The sequence below is a fragment of the Rhincodon typus genome, chromosome 31 (genome assembly GCF_021869965.1).
Source record: "Rhincodon typus isolate 14 chromosome 31, sRhiTyp1.1, whole genome shotgun sequence".
In the NCBI taxonomy this organism is placed as follows: Eukaryota; Metazoa; Chordata; class Chondrichthyes; order Orectolobiformes; family Rhincodontidae; genus Rhincodon; species Rhincodon typus.
Window position 1 is genome coordinate 6944739 of NC_063362.1, and position 20028 is coordinate 6964766.

Here is a 20028-nt window from a genome sequence, read left to right on the forward strand (position 1 = left end):
TGGCACTTGCTATCAAAATGACAGATTGAGGCAAATAATACAAAGGCATTTAAAATGAGACTAGATAAGCTAATGAGATAAAATGGAACTTAGGTTTATGCTGATGAGGAAAGATAGAAGGAAGCTCGAGTGGAACATAAATGCTCATAGGAAATTGTTGTGTGGGGGATTCCAAATCTATGTTTAATTGAAGAGTTTACAATGTAATTGCTGGATATCCCTACCTAACCTAATCTTTAAACACCTGAATTCATAAATGCAAAGCTCACTAGAATTTTCTTTCAAAGCTCCTGATGTTTCAAATTTATTGAAGTTACTTTGAAAACATTTTGCTGCTACCAGCATTATGATTTCCAAAAAGTACAACAGACCTCTTTCGGTTGGTGACATTGGTGATGAACTCAACTGCTTCTCATGAAACACTGAGAACTATAGGTTACCAAGTTTGAACTACCTGCTTTGTAAATAAGAATTATGATATCACAATTACAGGTTTATCTGATAGAAACTGATCTGTATTCAGAGGAAGTATGTAGTCCTTCAGATATAAGGGGACAAATAATAGTTCTCAAGATATTAAATGGTCTGCAAAAATGGAACCCACTAAACATGCTGAGTGTCTGAGTTGACTATTGAGAGAAGACCCCGCTAATTTATGTTTTAAAGCTAAATTCTTTGCCATCTAACTTCAAACTATTAACAATGGTTACCTTATAACCATTTCTAAATTTCATTTTCAGACGTATCTGATTAATACCGTCAACATGAGTTTCTTTTTGTATATAGCATAACGCTTAAACCCTGGCTACCCATGCTAATCAGAAATAGTTAATTTCAGACCAGTAGTGTTTTATGGTTGAAATTATTTTCTACAGATGGACATTACCCAGATTTCCACTGCACCACTTAAGCAAGATGCTTTTTCGTTCATTCATACATCATATTTTACACTACAATTAACAAAATTAAAGTGCAGACGTTTAGTGAATAATTTACCATTGCTGATCTAAGGACAAAATATCCAAATCTACAAGATTCTATTTGTTATTTGGGGCCTATATATGTCACATTGATTAAGAAAGCATAAATATATTTATCTTTAGGCATGGCATTCTTCATTTCTCTATTGAAGTCTCTTCCAAATAAAATGGTACAATTAAACATCCACCTTGGATAAATTACCGAAGACCCAGCCTTTCAAGGGATTTTCTTCCTGAAGTGTGCAATTTGCCCTCTATCTCCTTGAGTAAAATAATTTTCGATCAAGCAAACCAGGTTCCCAAGTTTTTGTGGAAAAACTTTTTAAAACATTTTAAAATTCATTTTCAAAAGTTATTGAAGAAAGCAAGAGGGTTAAACAGCTTGGAGTATATATCGTAAATGCTGAAAATCAAAATTCAAAATATTTAAGCAGAAGGCAATATATTTTCCTGAATGCTTAGTAAGTAAAGGAACTGCTTAATGCTATATAAAATACAATTTACAATCTGTGTTGAGTTAGTGGATCATAATTTAATTCTCGAATAAGCTTCAACATCTTAGGGTAATGTGAGGTGCTGGAGGAGAGTCACTCCCAGTGTGGACTTTGGATGAGCTCAGATGTGATGTCCTACACAATCATACTGCCAGTTGACAAATCACCTGTCTAAACTCACCTGAAGAATGGCCAAGTGGATGAAATACCCGAGGGCTGTGAGTACCTGTAGAAATGCAGCCCCGTAAGAGTAAGGAAAGAAGAGCAGACATTTATAGGGACAAAACTTTAAAAAGTGATAATAAAGGAAGGTCTGTTAAAATAGAGTACTTACCCCTTCGCAAATCCTATCTGCCTAGATTTTAAACCTTTGAACAGTAGAAATTAATTGAAGGGCTATGATTTCAGGTTTCTGCCAAAATTTTCATCAAAGCAGACACCCTCTGCTGATTGTAAGAGGCCCTTATGAAACATGGTCATGAACTGCCATTTATCATTAAGAAGATTATTCACAGGCCAAATAGAAGAATGCTTCTGTTTTTAAAACACCTGGCCAAGTTTTGTATCATTCACAGTAAAATACATCAATAACTAATCAGATACTACATAAACCAACTTTGCTAAACCGTATAATTGATGCAAAGTCAGCCAGATCTCAAAGATCACATCGGTTTGTCTTGCAACCCAAGGTAATGCTAGACAGCATAATTTTACATATGATCCCATCAAAAAAAAAACTCAATTCTGTTTCATGGAATAGGGATATTAAAAAAATTCTACTTTTTCAAAAATATTCCATAAAAAGGCATATTTAAGATATTCAAAAATAGAACTAGATGAATTAAAAAAAATTTTAAAACTGTTAATTAACGAGCTATCCTATATTTACTGACCACTTTAAGTGAAGTTTTATTTCCACATGAATTAAAGTTTAAAATTAACTTGTTGCAATTTCTCCCTATATCCATAAGATGAGAGCTTTCATTTCATTTCGAGACGATGCACTTGAGTTCTTCAGTAAAAACACTTCATTAAAGATAAAAACCTTAAATGTAGCACACACACACCATTGGCCATTATTCTAACACTTGTCATGCCCAAGACACAAAATATAATCAGTCCTTCAGCAGATATAAATTTTGAAACTTCAGAATGTAATGCTTTCAAACATGAATGGCATACCACAAAGTCACTGATTCACAGAAACATACCACAGTTTATTTAATAAAAGCTTCAGGTACTAATACTGGAGTTTGGAATTTTTGAACACAATTTTTTTTAAATGCCCTCACTCCCAAATTGCACGAGACAGCAGTATGCTATAGAATCCTCCCTAATTCATATGTTCCAACAAATTGGTATCAAAACGTTTTTCAACATTTAACAGGACAGTACGAGCCTTATGTTTTAGCAGAAATAACTTTGGTAGGCTGGGAAAGAAAATTGAATGCTGATATAGGTACAGGGTGTAATGTGATTCAAGTAGGTTTTATATCGCCATCTCGCCTTTCGAAGGTGAGAAGATGTTCAAAGATTTATTAAATAAACAGATTAAATCTATTATTTCAAGACCATTAATTAAGAAAACCAAGCAATAAAATTCGCCAAATTCCATTCTCAGATGAGCATTATGACCTAAATCATTAAGCTCTAGAAAAAATGATGTCTAAGATGCACAGCTATTTGTGGTCAGATTTTGTTTGAAGTAAAGCACAAGGTGTGTACAACCAAAATCATTGATCTTCTGAGTAGCACCTGGGTAGATCATTGAAATACGACATGATACTTTCTGTCAGAAAACTTTTATTACTATACTCTGCATTGAATATTAGATCTACTGTTTCCAATTAAAAAGTGTTCTGCTAGCGTTCAGTGTCTTCGCAAGTGATATGTTTTCCACCAGTGCCAAACCTCAAACACAGTCATGAAAGTGATTAGGGATCACAGTTCTCCTTCCTGGCTAATCAAACTCAGTACTTTTTATAGGATGATTACTTGACCTTGGAATTGAAACACAATAGAAAATGCTGATAAGACAAGCCAATCCAATCCCATCTTGTTTATACACTATTACAATTATACTTTCATGAAGTATTCACTAGCAAGCTTAATTTGGATTTTGACTCCCATCAATACAATGATACAGGAATGTTTTCATTTGAAATTTTCCCATATCTACAAGAGTAACCAAAACTAGCTGTGTGCATTGATACGATCTTGGCAATTGTTCAGTTTCAGTGGTTCATTCCAGGGACCATGGACAAGTCATTTTAATTTACGACAGGTATCTCGGTCATTTCAGCAAAGATACATGGCAACCAACGGCACCCAAGTCTGAAAGATGAGGTTAGGTAGTGGGTGGAAAGAAAATGTTAGACCAAAGGACATAACCTTTCAAAAAAAAAACAGAATCACAAACAGGCTCCAAATTTTCCATGGGTCACTTTGGCAAATACAACAGCAGAAACATCAGGCATAGGGTTAGAACAAAAGATTAGAAGACTCTTTTCAGTTCCATTTTAGGATCCATTGTCTCCTTCAGATGATGTAAAAGTACGTTGGGAAAGAATTTCACTGATCCTCATGCTTCCAGCAGGTTCTCAACGGCAACACAGTTCAGAATAACTTTTGTCTCCCTGTGGTGGAAATTCTCTGATATACAATCCCATGTACTCACTACAGTTGACACTGGGAGTAAAGGATCAGTGAATTTATCCCACAATCTATCATTATGGTTCTGATGGCTTATAAATATCTTTGTGAAAATACTGTTAGGACCATAAGATGAACAGGCAACTTCAGTGAGAAAACTAGACAAGACAAAGAGCCATAATACAATTCAATAAAGAGGCTGTGCAAAATATAAAGCTGTAATTCTGATAACTAATGTTCCTAAGTGAAATGCAGGGGTTGACAGAAAATTGTGAATGCCCAACACTTTTCAATATCTTCTTCAAACAAAACAGCATGAATATATTTGATTTAAGGTTAAGAACTGAAGATAAAGCATGCGTGAATTTTTTTTTTAAAAAAAGCAAAGTGAAAGGCAATGAGTCATGGATGGAAAGTTTTGGAACAAATGGCATGTCTAACACCCAAGGTTCTCTCTCTTCAAGATAACAGGCAACTTATAGAAAAGAATTAGGTTCTACACATGCATGTGGCAGCAGGGTCACCGAAAAATAGTCATTATCCACTGTTTGCTGTAGTGACATGGAGGCGAGCTGCAGTAATGTGTCAACATCCAGGTCAATGACACAGAATACATTAACCAGAGAAAAGCATGATGCATCAATTACATCTTTGTGGAGGTGAAGTCCCATCTTTACCGGGCAATCTTAAAAATGAGACGCAAAACAGGTAAAGCTATAACACAGGCCCGCTTGCCTGTCAAATAAGATAATCAACACATGACAGACACTGCTAAGCGATCCCAAAATCCAAAAGATAGGATTCAAGCTCTGCAGGCCTTTCACATTGAGTTGTGAACAATTAATAATTAACAGGTGGTGAAGGTGCTATGATTATCTCCATCCTCAATGATGAGGGTGCCCAGCATGTTAGTGCAAAAGACAAGGCTGAAGCAATTGTAACCACCTTCAGCCAGAACTGCTGAGTGGATAATCAGTTTCAGTTGCTTCCTGAGGGCCAGAGTCTCTCAGATACCAGTCTACAGCTAATTTGATTCACTTTATGCGATATCAAGAAACAGCTGAAGACACTGGATATTACAACTGTTGCAGAACCTGACCACATTCCAGAAATAGTACTGAAACCTCACGTTCCAGAACTAGCTGCAACCCTAGCCAAGTTGTTCCAGTCCAGCTACAACACTAGCCATCGATGATAATCTTAAATAGAAATCTAATGCAAATCTAACCATCTTCCCTGGACATTCAATGGCATTACCATTGGTGAATCCTACCGTAATCAATATTCTGGGGTTACAACAGAACTAGACCAACCGTATAAATATTGAGGCCATAGAAGCAAATCAGAGGTTACAAGTTCTGTAGTGAGCAACTCACTTCCTATCTTCCGTATACCTCTCCATTATCTAATAGACACAAATCAGCGCTGTGATGGAGTACTCCCCACATATCTGGGCAAATACAGATCCAACAACACTTGAAGCTCACAACAAATGAGGCTGCTTGTCGGCAACCAACCCACCATTAACATATCATTGCAGCAGTTTGCACCATCTGCAGCAACTCACCAAGGCTCCTTGACAGCACTTTCAAAACCCACAGCCTCTACCACCGAGAAAGAAGAAGGCAGCAGGTGCATGGGAACACCACTGCCTGCAAGTTACAGAATCACAGAAACTCTACAGTGTGGAAAGAAGCCATTTGGCGCATCAAGTCTGCATCGACCCTCCCACCCAGACCCGGCCCCTTATCCTATCCCCGTAAACCCGCATTTACCATGGTTAATCCACCTGGCCTGCACAGCTTTGGGCTGTTGGAGAATACCTGAGCACCTGGTGGAAACCCACGCAGACACTGAGGGAACATGCAAAGTCCATATAGGCAGTCACTCAAAGCTGGAATCAAACCCATATCCTGGCCCTGTGAGGCCACCAAGCCGATGGCATAATTTGAATTCAATAAAAATCTGGAATTAAAAGACTAATGATGGCCACAAATCCATTGCTAATTGTCAGAAAAACCCATCTGGTTCACTAATTTCCTGGTCTGGCCTAAATGTGTCTCAAGACCCACAGTAATATGGTTGACTCTTAACTGCCCTCTGGGTAATTAGGAATGGATAATAAACGCTGGCCTAGCTAGCAATGCCCTTATCCCATGAATGAACAAAAATATAATCTACTAAGAATTCTATTACATTGACTAATTACAGATCCAGTTTAGCATTTTGTTACTAACCATAGGTTTTGAAAGACATTTTTCAGGGTTGTGGGAAAGCAATATCCAAGCTCAGAAACTCTTGGTATCCACCGTTCCATACGTATCAAAAGGGAGCTATGGTTGGCCCAGCCAATTAAGAGGGAAATATAAGACTATTTTTGATTATGAATATCATTCGGTGGGTCTTGCCATTAAATGCATCCAAATTGATCCATCATTGACCCCCTACTCCCCACTCCAAAAAGTAGTAAATTTGCTGTTCATACAGCCTCACTGACACGCACAGTGCCTTAGAGAGCAAGGTACAGTAGAATCACTATCATTTGTGAAAGTGTAAGGGTCATCTTTAGGCGTGGAAGGTAGTCAAGGAAAGATAATGGGAGAGAAAAAAATTTACTTCATAAAATTTTATTCGTGGCAAATTACTCACCATTCTCGTTGTGTCGATCCTGAACCAGATGCTGGTAGACGGAATCTGGCACCTCTGACTGACGATAGTACCACTTGACATTCATTAACAGGTGGTCCCGTTTGCTCTGAAATGTTAAATATCAGCAGATTAAGTAAATAAAATTATAACTCCACAATGAGTATTATTCTTCACTTTGTGAACAAAATGGTCTTAACAGAACAGAAACAGAAACAGACCCTACAGTCCAACAGATCTGACCAGACATCCCAATCTGACCTAGTCACATTTGTCAGCATTTGGCCCATATCCCTCTTAATCCTTCTTATTCATATACCCATCCAGATGCCTTTTAAATGTTGTAATCATACCTGCCTCCACCACTTCCTCTGGTAGCTCATTCCATACATGCACCTCCCTCTATCAAAGGGTTAAGCCCCCAGGTCCTTAATAAATCTTACCCCTCTCACCTTAAACCTATGCCCTCTAGTTTTGGACTCTCCACCCTAGGAAAAAGACATTGGCTATTCACTCTATCCATGCCCGTCATGATGTTATAAACCTCTATAAGGTCACCACTCAGCTTCCCATGCTCCAGCCTCTCACTATAACTCAAACCCTCCAGCCCTGGCAACATCCTTGTAAATCTTTTCCTTTTCCTCTCAAGTTTAACAACATCCTCTCGATAGAAGGGTGATTAGAATTGTATGCAGTATTCTAAAAGTGGCCTCACCAATGTCCTTTACAAACCAATAAATACCAAACTCAATAAGAAATTGGCCAACAGGAATATTCAAGTTTGAGAAGTTTTACTTAAACATTCTTGATGAAGTCAATCTACCAAAAGTAGCAGTGATGATCCAATGGCTGCAAATCCTTTTACAACCTCCATGTCATCAATAACGATTGAATAGAGAAATAGACTGAATGGTACAGCCTTATAAATATATGGCCAGGGTATAAGTAAATCATAAATCTAATTGTGATGGATTAGTTCTATACAAGTAAAAGGTAAGTTCACCATAGTCCCAGAGGACCACTGGGCTGCTTTCCCATTAGAGAGAGATGACCGGTGGTGGTTTAACCTGAGGGTCACCACAGCTCAGATGAGGGAAAGATTGATAGGGACAGTCCTTTATGGTGACCTCAGCCAGTGTAGGAAGTGAACCCACTGGCATCACCCTACATCACAAGCAGAGCATCCAGCCAACTTAGCTAACCAACCCACATTACAGTTCTGCAAATGTTTGAGTTTAGAAAATTGAGTTTAGAAGCAAGCTTAATTTACATCCTGGGAAGAGTTCAGGGCAGTTCTTAAAACCAGTTACCTCAGCAGAAGGGGTTAGTTTGTAAACTTCCAAACCCCGAGATTTTGGTTAGAAATCTTACAAGGTATGTGTTTTTGTTTTAGATTTTATTTTTCTTTTGTTTTTAACCTGAAACTCAAGCTAGGCATTGGAGAAACAACCGCTTGAACAAGCAGTAATTGAAGTTGATTGTCAACAATTTGAAGCAGCTATTGCAGTTTTTGCTTGCAACAAGCAGTTGATTGGACTATGGATTAGCAACCATAACTTAACCACAGAGACTTTTTTGCCTGCAAACAACTGTGTAATGGTTCTCAGGTAAATGAACAACTTGAGACCAGAACAAGTTACAGTTACAACAGTTAAAAGACATTCGGACAGATACATGAACAGAAACAGTCTCGAGGGACATGGGCCAAACACAGGCAAGTGGGACTAGTATAGCTTGGGAAATTTAGTCAACATGATGAGTTAAACCAAAGGGTCTGTTTCCAAGCTGCATGACTCAGTTTATCTTTCCTGCAACAGCCGTTGTAAGCTGTGACATTTAACTGATAGGTCAGAGATTTTCATAAGAGAACCAGCCGCCTTGCATCTTGTACCAACCATTCAGAAACATCTGGAAACATCCAGAGAAAAACGACTAAAGCAATGTGATGGTCATCAGAAGAATCTTGAGCAGCATGTCAACAAAAGTACTTGGGAAGAAAGACAACTGAACTGTCCTTCCAGATTTTCAGCCTCCACTCAACCTATTTTACTCTGTCTGTCCGCCTGTGTATGTAAGGAGGAGTTCATAAGAGAATTAAGAGTTTTAATTAGTAGCATTATGTGCCAACCATTTATGATTGCTTACCTGTAGTTAGTGTCTAATTAGTTTTACTAAATAGTGATTCCTATTCAATACAGAAACCTGTGTTTTCTCTCCATAGATGCTGCCTGACCTCCTGAGTTTGTCCAGAAATTTCTGTTTTCATTTCTTGAAAGTCAGATAAATTGGAGATCTTTGCATACTTTAAAAATCTCTAACTTTTGTGACAACTCCGGAAATACTGGAATTGGATCTCCAGTGCACTACTCCACCGAGTCGGAAGAATCTGCAGATTTTTAAAAGAATGTTTAGGCTTTTAGATTGATGAAAGGTTCTTGCCGACAGACTTAGATCGAACTTACCTAATTTTCTCCATCACTTATGACAGAGAAATTGGAATTGGAGTAAGACTTCACTATACCCGTACTCCAATCATTTTGAGAGAAAGACCATAAGACATAGGAGCAGAAATTAGGCCATTTGGCCCATCGAGTCTGCTCCACCATTCAATCATGGCTGATAAGTTCCTCAACCCCATTCTATAAGACCATAAGACATAGGAGCAGACTAACATTCCATTAGCGTTCCTTATAGCTTGCTGCACCTACACATTAGCCTTCAGTGATTTATTGACTAGGTCACCTTGGTCTCTTTATAGACCTACACTCTCCAACTTCTCTCATTTATGAAACATTCCACACATTTGTACCTTTTACCAAAGTGGATAATCTGTCCCATTTCTACATTATATGCCATCTACCATGTTCTTGCCCACTTATTCAGCCTGTCCAAATCATCCTGAACTCCTTCACGTCTTCCTCACAACACACATTTCTGCATAGCTTTAAATCATCTGCAAGTTCATACATATTACATTTGGTCTCCACTTCCAAATCCTTTAATATTGTGAACAAGCTGGGTTCCAAGTACAGATCCTTGCAGTACCTCACTAATTACAGCCTAGCAATGCAAGAACAAGCCATTTACTTCCTCTTTTTGTTTCCCGACTGTTAGCCAATGCTTAATCATACCAGTACATTACCTCCTATCAATCCAGAATTTCCTAGATCACAAATGCAATGTGTTCTTGAACTAGCAACTCCACCAAAACCCAAGAGGAAACAAGCCCACAGGCAACTGAAAGTCAAGGTGTAAAGAACTCGTGATCGAAACAAATCAGATGTTGATGGAAACAGCACCAGGAGACTCGACAACTTGACAATTACAACACGCATGCGTTTCCTCAGCGCAAACAAAGTCTCCTACAGTCTGAGTACCCAGGGTCCGACTCCACTGAGAGGCAAAAATGGAGAACCGCTCATCAAGAACCAAGAAGCAGTCAATGTCTGCTGGTGACAGCACTTCGAGGATCTCCTCAGTCAAGACACAGCCTTCAATGCAAGTGCTCTCAACGTCGATCCGCAACCATGACCCGTCGTTATCTCAGCACACATCCAACCCGCCACAAGGTCAAATAATAGTGTGGAGCTGGAGGAACACAGCAGGTCACGCAGCATCAGAGGTGTAGGAGAGTTGACATTTCTGGCCTAAACCCTTCTTCAGGACTGGGCCTTCGGCACAGATGGAATCCCTGCTGAAGTTCTGAAGTAGAGAAGGGAGGCTGAATCCATCGTGATAGTCTTCAAGAACGGACACATGTCTGACTGTGCAAATCAGACAGGGATTTTACTACAGTATGCTATGGAAAAGGTCATTGCAAGAATCCTCTTCAACACCCTCTCCCAGTAGCTGGAGAGTTTCTCCCCAAGTCTCAATGCAGCTTCTGCCTGTCAAGAGATACAATGGATAGGACTTTCAGTGCACAAGAAATTCAAGAAAAAAGTGCAGGGAACAGGCACCAACCTCTGTACATGTCCTTCTTTGATCTCACAAAAACCTTCCAACTCTGTCACTATGACGGATAGTGGAATATCCTCAAATTTGGCTGCTTTCTCCACCTGCTTCATGACGACATGCAGTCTGTGATCCTCACCAACAAATCACCACAGACCCCTAATAACAGTGCTACACGGGGTGAAGCAGAGCTGGGTCATCACACCAACGGTCTTCTCTATCTCTCACTCTGCTACACTCCACCCCATCCCCATGAAATTCCAATAGCGGAGCTAACCACAGGACAACAGGCAAGCTGTTCAATTTTCAACACCACCAGACCCAAGGTGATCCCAACGTCTATCACCAAGCTACAATATGCAGACAACGCATTCACCAAGGCTAATGAGAGAATGGGCCTCAGACTAAACATCTGGAAAACAAAAGCCCCTGCCCCCACCCATCTACCATCAAAATTCCATGACGACCCCTTGGACAACATGGATCATTTCCCATCAGACATTGATGATGAAATCCAGCAGCTTTGCCAATGTGCCAGTGCAGTCTTGAAGAACAGAATATTTGAAGTCCAAGATCTCAAACCCAGCATCATGCTCATGGTCCACATAGCAACTCTGGTCCCCACTCCTGTATTCAAAGGGCCATATACACCTGCACTTCCATTGCACAATCCTACAAATACACTTGCAGGGTAAGCATACCAACGTGAGCATCTTCTTCCAGGTCAATATCCCCAGTAGCACGTGATTAGCTGCTGTGGGCGGACCACATTGTCCGCATGCTTGACACAAGACTCCCTAAACAAGGACTCTACTTGGAGCTCCGTAATGGTAAGCCACCATTGGGACAGCAGCGGAAATGCTGCGAGGACACCCTGAAAGCCTCCTTAAACCAATGCAACATCCCCAGTGATGTGGCAATCACTTGCCCTAGAATGCACAAAATGGAGAATGAGCATCTGTGAAGGCGACAACCACTTCAAGCATCAGTGGAGCAAGCATCGGAAAGAGTACTCGGAATCCAGAGCATCCCAACCTCCTCAAAAGCCACCTGCCCCAATTGTGGCAGAGTCTGTGGTTCCAGTATTCAGCCACCACAGAACCCAAATACCCTCAGAGTGAAAGCAAGTCGTCCTCAATCCTGAGGGGTTGCCAAAGATGACATCTGGTCCCTGGGATTTATCAACTTTCAGCTCCATTAATTTCTCCAGTACCTCTTTTTATCAATGCTAATTTTCTTCCACTCTTCATTCTCCATAGTCATTTGGATCTCTCAGTCTGGAAGATCTCTGGTATCGTCCTCAGTTAAGTAATCACAAATTAATTATATAAGCTTCTCTGCCATTTTTCTTTTCCCTATTGCAAGTTCTCCTGATTCTGCCTGCAATGGCCCCACATTCGTCTTAGCCAAATGTTTCCTTTTTACGTGCCTTCAGAAGTGTTTACAGTCTCTGTTTGTTTTCTGTTTGGGTAGGTTGCTTTCATATTCTAATCTCCCTTTTTTTTGAAGCAATTTCTTGGTCCTCTGTTGTATTCTAAAAATCTGCCAATCCTCAGATTTACTATTTCTGGCAACTTCTATAAGCCTCTTCTTTTAATCTTACACAATCTTTCACTTCACGTGTCAGCCATGGTGATTGACACTTTACAGTTTTTTTGCATTTTGAAGGAACATATAGTCGATGTGAGCCATATGATAATTCATCAAGACTGTCCATTGACTACATATAGACATGGCTTCTAATGTAGTTTCCCAATCCACCACAGCCAATTTGTGCTTCATGCTTTCATAATATCCTTTCCTCAAATGTCATACCTTTGTTTTAGAATGAACTACCTCACTTGCAATCATAGTCTAAAGCTCTACCATATTGTGGTCACTCATCCCTCAAGGTTCTTTTATGACAAGATTGTTAATTAGCCCTTTTGTTGTTACATAATACTAGATCTAAAATAGCATGTCCTCTGGTCAGCTCCTCAGAAAAACCATGTCTAACACACTCCAGAAACTCTTCCTAGTGCTCAGTTGGGAGCTGGATTCAATTACCTATGTTTTCTTTATAGGCTAACATGTTTGGGTTTCATTAGACATCTGGCAGGGGTTGTGCAATGGAGAGGAAAACCAAGGAACATAACTGGCTGCCTAGGTCAAAGATGGGGAAAGAACAGTCTTACAAAGGTAACAGAAAAAAATCCAGGTATTCTCTGGGTTTGAGAGTGGATTCATACATACTAAGAGACAGACTTGCACAATATCAATAGCGTGGACAGGAAGCTAGCAGCAGTGACAAAGAAACATTTTTCTTACAATTTAGTAACATCTACACTGAAGTTGAAGGCATTTAGTGTAAATTAATGGCATATTATATAAAAATAAATGACCATCAAGTTGTTTCTGGGAACAGCAAAATATACCACTTTTACCTAAGTGGTCAGAGTTCAAAATGTTACTTATTAAAATTGGTAAACCATACAATAGCAGCAGTAATTTCAAGAATGTAAATCTACACACAAGGACCTGGTTACAGACTTTACTTGAAACATCAATTAGATTTCATACCATAGCTATCTATTATTCTTATTATTATTATAATAATTGACTGTTCTGAATTATCACTACATTGAGAGGTTCGAAGGCAACATTATATTTAATTTTGTTTGCCCTTTTCAGTAAAACCATCAAGTTTTACAACTAATTATGTGTTAACAACGTATATTTAACAAATTCAGTTTTAAGGTTAAAAATAAAGTTTCTCAAGGATTGTGGCAATGCCTACACTAATGGTTGTTGGTGCAGAATTTGCCATGGATGCACAAAAATATCTGTGAATATAATGAAATAACCTAGAGCAAAGTCGTCTTCAGAATTTTATTTCCTTTTTTGAATGAGTTTTGAAGCACCTTTTGTCACTGCAGGCTTGGAGGGCCGAAGGGCCTGTTCCTGTGCTGTAACTTTCTTTGTACTATTTTTTCTTTGTTCTTCTTTTTTAGTCTCAATATTAGTTGGTGAGATTCTTTTTCAAACTGCTGAGAAAAATTGCATGATGCAAGTGCTTTTTAGTAAAATCTGTCTGTCAAATCTCTAGTGCCATGCAAATGTTTCAGACAATACACATATATTCTGTATGATCAGGCCTTCAGTAGCATCATCAGCACACCAGTCAGTGGCAGCACTGAGTTAGAAAACTGCAATCTGTGCTTCCACACACACAGTATTTTGTTGACGTTAGCAGACCTACGTACATTCAACGCAGGTTTGTAGAAACAAAAAAAAGTACCTATAAGCTCGCTTGCTTTCTTTTCTTCTTTGCAAATAAAGTCCATTGACCCTTTGAGAGGGTCACTGGACCTGAAATGTCAATTCCATTTCTCTCTTTGTAGATGCTGCCAGACCTGAGTTTCTCCAGCAATTTGTTTTTGTTTCAGATTTCCAGCATCTGCAGTTTTGTTTTACTTTATTTATACATAATGAGTTCAACACATGATTCGTTAATCCTACATGGACTCAAGACCACAAGTGGTAGGCAAATCACAAATCCATGCAGAAAATTCAGAAACCAAAATCCAAAGCTCTGCTCAAATCAAATTTGAACCCTTCTTTTTGGTAGTGGTGGTGGTATTGGTGGTGATGAGGAGGTGAAGAGACACAAAGGGAGACACAGAAGATCAAACGTGTTTTCAGCTTTTCAAAATAGTTTAAAGTACCTGTTAACATTTAATGGAGTATACATTGAACAGCACTCCACCTGGATCAACATGGAAAGCCCATGCCATATGAATGAATTTAAAAAAAGCTTGAACAGAGAGTTGTGAAAAACCTTTGCAATAATTGTGATTCAAGCTATTTGCCAGCATGCCACATATCCGACATAGAAGATTTGGCTGAAACTAAAGAGTTACCCATCATTTATTTCGATTTCCTTTCAGAGTGACAATTTGAAATGTTTACATACTTGTTTCTTTGCAATTAAACTGTGCTGCTCCAAATAACCATTCATCCCTGCTAATATGATGCTGTATTTATTTCAGAGGTCTACATATAATCAAAATTTTAAGAAATTGCTGCTTCCCAACAACCGTGTCTTTAATGCTTTGAAATCAATTGGATTCAAAATTAAACAATCCCTTTGACAGATATTTCATTTAGAAGCGTTCAGTGCTTGCCGTTAGATGTCAGCGTGGCTCAAATGGAAGCAAAATTCACCTGCACTTGACCCTTTTTATTCTTCCATGGGATGTGAACATGGTTCATAAGGAGAGTTGCTCTCAAGAAGGTTGTGGCCAACCACTTTCCTGAGCTGCTACAATCCACATAGTCGTAGGAAGAGAGTTCCTGGATCTTGATCCAGTAACAGTGAAGGAACAATGATTAGTTCCAAGTCAGAGTGGTGTGTGGCTTGCTGGGGTTGCCACACATCGGCTTGTCCGTGCCCTTCTAGGTGTAGAGGTCACAGGTTTAGAAAGTGCTATTGAAAGAGCCTTGGTGAATTACTGCAGTGCATTTTATAGACAGTACACATTGCTGCCATTGTGCATGAGCGATGGAGGGAATGAATATTCAAGTAATAGAGTCATAGAATCATGCAGCACAGAAACAGACCCTTTGGTTCAAATAGTCTATGCCAACTCAAGTTTTCCAAACTAAACTAGTCCCACTTCCCAGCGTTTGGCCCATATCCCTCTAAACTCTTCCTATACATGTACCTGTCCAAATGTCTCTTAAATATTGTAACTGTACTTGCATCTACCACTTCCTCTGGCAGTTCATTCCACAGACGAATCACGCTTTGTATTTAAAAAAAAAATGCCCCTCAGGTCCCTTTTAAATCTTTCTCCTCTCACCTTAAAAATATGCCCCCAGCTTTGAACTCTTCCACTCTAGGGTAAAAACCTTTGCTATTCACCTTAACTATGCCCCTCATGATTTTATAAACTTCTATAAAGTCACCCGTCAACCGTCCACCCTTCAATAAAAGAGTCCCAGCCTATCCAGCCTCTCCTCTCTTCCAGTCCCGGCAACACCTTGTTTTCTGAACCCTCTCCAATTTAATAATATCCTTCCAAAGCAGGGCAAACAGAACTGCATACAGTACTCTAAAAAGGGCCTCATCAATGTCCTGGTCAAGCTCAACATAATGTCCCAACTCCTGTAATCAATGGTCTGAACAATGAAGGCAAGCGTGTCACCCTATCTACCTGTGACACACCTTTCAAAGAGCAACGTACCCAAACTTCTAGGCATCTCTGTTGGACAACACTACCATTAATTGTACAAGTCCTGTCCTTGTTTGTTTTACCAAAATGCAATACCTCGCATTTATTCAAATTAAACTCCATCTGCCACTCGTTAGCCCACTGACCCAACTGATCAAGATCCCTTTGTAATCTTTGATAACCTTCTTCACTGTCATCCACAAACCTTCTAACCATGTCTCCTAAATTATCATCCAAATCATTTATATAAACGACAAACAACAGTGGGTCCAGCGCTGATTCCTGCAGAACATCACTGGTCACAGCCTTCCAGCCCAATAAAAAGCCTCCACCACCCTATACCTCCTACCATCAAACCAATTTTGTACCCAACTGGCAAACTCTCCCTGAATCCCATGTGATCTAACTTGACTAATTAAATGGATTGCCTTGTCCTGAATGGCGTCAAGCTTCTTGAGTGTTGTTACACAATGAAATATTACATCACATTCCTGATTGTGCCTTGTAGAGGATGGACAGGCTTTTAGGTGTCAGGAAGCACTCTCCAATGAATCCCTCGTCTCTGACTTGGTCTTAGCTGGAGTTTTTATATGGTTGATCCAATGCAGCTTCTGCAGAATGCGGACAGTGGAACGTTCAGAGATGGTAATGTCATTGAATGTCATGGAGAGAAGGCCATTGAACTTAGCTCATTTACCTAATCATGATTAATGACGGCCATATTTGCTTAACTACCAGTCACTACCACACAAAAGGTAATTGTACAAAGTACCTGAGGCCTACTCAACTTCCAAGACTCTCCTTGTGACTCAAGATTGTAGCAGTTTTTCAGTTAATTCCCAAAAAATATATTTCTTCGGCCCAGCTTTATCTGATTAGGCTTGTGAAATACCTTGAAATGCTTTTATACTTAAGTGGCACCACATAAACACAAAGTCGTTGACGAGGACTTTGGTCTCCAGCATAAATCAAAGCTTTTCAGAGACAATGAGCAGAATGGGGGAGGGGCAAGTAGGAGGAATGGGCTTGTCATAACAAAAGCTTTACCAAATTTCCAACTTTGGTACATTTATTGAGTCACATCAAATATTTTTACAACTCATTATTACTGTTTTTAAGAGTATGTAACGAACGTAATGGCTCTGATCATCTTTTAAAAAAGAAAACTGTCCTTTCCATGACCTTATACAGCAAATAATACGATTTAAAAGCCAACAACAAGCAACACAACCAACTGGAATCTTAAGTACCTTTTCCGATATAGTTCTGTTGTATGTTCTAAGAGTTCCTTAGCAAGTTTCCTTTGAATTAGAAAGCTGCAGGCAATCTATCATTACTATGATTTAATGTTAGCGAGTACAGCCAGCAGCAACTGGAATGGGGTCAGGTTACTCAGGAAATTAGCCTTGACGGTTACGGAGAACATTGAAGTCTCGCAAAATAAAGTAAGCATTGCAAAGGGAGGAGAGAACCATGTATAATTTCTTCTAACATTCCTTAGTTAACAAGTTAGCCATGAAGTCAAGGCAATTAGTTGCAATACTTTTGCAAAAAGCTGCGTTTAAGGTCAACGCTGCCACTAGATGGAGCACCCCACACGCATGTGCAGAATTAAAGCGTCTTATTCAAATACGATGTGGCAGACCGAAATGGAATGCCAAGGAACTGTACAAATTGAACAGTACTGCGATCAGTCCAATCAAGCACTTTATTGGCCGGCAATAATCAGACCATTGACTTCAAAGATCACAGTTAACACATTTTTTTCCCCATTATTCATTCACAGGATCAGGGCGTCACTGGCCAGGCAGCATTTATTGCCCATCCCTAATTGCCCAGAGGGCAGTTTAGAGTCAACCACATTTGCTGTGGGTCTGGAGTCACATGTAGGCCAGACCAGGTTGGAATGGCCGTTTCCTTCCCTAAAGAGCATTAGTGAACCAGATGGGTTTTTCCTGACAACCGACAACAGATTCATGGGCATCATTAGGTTCTTAATTCCAGATATTTATTGAATTCAATCGTCATCTGCCGTGGCTGGATTCAAACCCAGATCCCGAGAACATTATCTGCATCTCCAGATTAACAGTCCAGCAATAATACCACTAGGCCATTGCCTCCCCCTCTAGTTGCAAAGGGTGTCATGGGATATGGGGAGAGAACAGGAGTATGGTGCTGAGGTAGTGGATCAGCAACAACCATGTTGAAAGGACTTGATGGACCAAAAGGCCTCCTGTTGTTTCTATTTTAAGATTTCCCTTCACACGTGCACAAGGCCATTCTGGCAACTCCATGCATGCGTTAAGGGCCCCCAGTGGCCATCGTTAATAGTGAATGTACTGGTAACACACACTCCTTGGTAAAAGTTGCTTTGAGGTAGTTTGGAGTGGGGTGGGGTGGCATCGAGTTGTCCTGCCACATTTTTCACATGAACACTCCAAGAACAACAAATTCGCATAAATATTTTTGCATTTGATAGCATTTCAATGTGAAATGGCCGTAAGGAGTTAATGAGTGATTACATTTAGTATTCAGCAAAATTATGATATGTAATATTTAGTTTTCTTCCCATCACCATGTAAATATTATGAAGGATTAAATTTTACAGAACTAGTGTCTATAATAGAATTGTTCAAACAATTTTGGCTTTGGATTGAAATCATCACATTTATGACAGTACAATTGTTATTATTTCTTCGTACATAAGAATACCACTGTAATATTTTCACTACACATTGTCCAGGGGTTCAGTGTGCCTTATCAACATCTTGAGAACAATCACAAATGGCCAAGAAATACTGGCATTGACAGCAATATCCACATCCTTTGAATGAATTTTGAAAGAGCTTGCAACTTAGGAACATTTTCAAAGCAGAGGAATATTTTCAAAAGCAACTGAAATGTGTTCGTAAATCAAAATGTCAATTTCAGACTGCATTACAAGATGGAAGAATAAATGGTATAAATATAATCAGAGATAGTAGCAACTGCAGATGCTGGAGAATCCGAGACAACAAGTTGCAGAGCTGGATGAACACAGCAGGCCAAGCAGCATCAGAGGAGCAGAAAGGCTGACATTTCGGGCCTAGACCCTTCTTCAGAAATGGGGGAGGAGAAGGGGGTTCTGAAATAAATAGGGAGAGGCGGATAGAAAATGGATAGAGGAAGGGACAGGTGGAGAGAAGACAGACAGGTCGAAGAGGCGGGGATGGAGCCAGTAAAGATGAGTGTAGGTGGGGAGTTAGGGAGGGGATACGTCAGTCCAAGGAGGACGGACAAGTCAAGGGGGCGGGATGAGGTTAGGAGGTAGGAGATGGGCGTGGGCCTTGAGGTGGGAGGAGGGGATAGGTGGGAGGAAGAACAGGTTAGGGAGGCGGGGACGAGCTGGACTGGTTTTGGGATGCGGTAGGGGGAGGGGAGATTTTGAAGCTTGTGAAGTCCACATTGATACCATTGGGCTGCAGGGTTCCCAAGCGGAATATGAGTTGCTGTTCCTGCAACCTTCGGGTGGCATCGTTGTGGCACTGCAGGAGGCCCAGGATGGACATGTCGTCTGAGGAATGGGAGGGGGAGTTGAAATCGTTCGCGACTGGAAGGTGCAGTTGTTTATTGCGAACTGAGCGTAGGTGTTCTGCAAAGCAGTCCCCAAGCCTCCGCTTGGTTTCCCCGATGTAGAGGAGGCCACAACGGGTACAGCGGATGCAGTATACCACATTGGCAGATGTGCAGGTGAACATCTGCTTGATGTGGAAAGTCTTCTTGGCCTGGGATAGGGGTGAGGGAGGAGGTATGGGGGCAGGTGTAGCACTTCCTGCAGTTGCAGGGAAAAGTGCCGGGTGTGGTGGGGCTGGAGGGGAGTGGGGAGCGGACAAGGGAGTCACGGAAAGAGTGGTCCCTCCGGAAAGCAGATAAGGGTGGGGAGGGAAAGATGTCTTTGGTGGTGGGGTCGGATTGCAGATGGCGGAAGTGTCGGAGGATGATGCGTTGGATCCGGAGGTTGGTGGGGTGGTACGTGAGGACAAGGGTGATTCTTTTTTTGGTTCTTATTGCGGGGACGGGGTGTGAGGGATGAGTTGCGGGAAGTGTGGG

General features: G+C 40.3%; 1 protein-coding gene across 2 annotated transcripts in view; it reads right to left on the bottom strand.

Annotated features, from left to right (window-relative positions):
• Positions 1 to 20028, bottom strand: part of LOC109919782 (arginine-glutamic acid dipeptide repeats protein-like) — a 245923-nt gene that overhangs the window by 91497 nt on the left and 134398 nt on the right. For both annotated transcript variants that reach the window (XM_048615258.1, XM_048615257.1), the window contains one exon: positions 6776 to 6881. In XM_048615258.1, coding sequence (XP_048471215.1) covers positions 6776 to 6881 — 106 coding nt within the window. The remainder of the gene's footprint in view (positions 1 to 6775; positions 6882 to 20028) is intronic.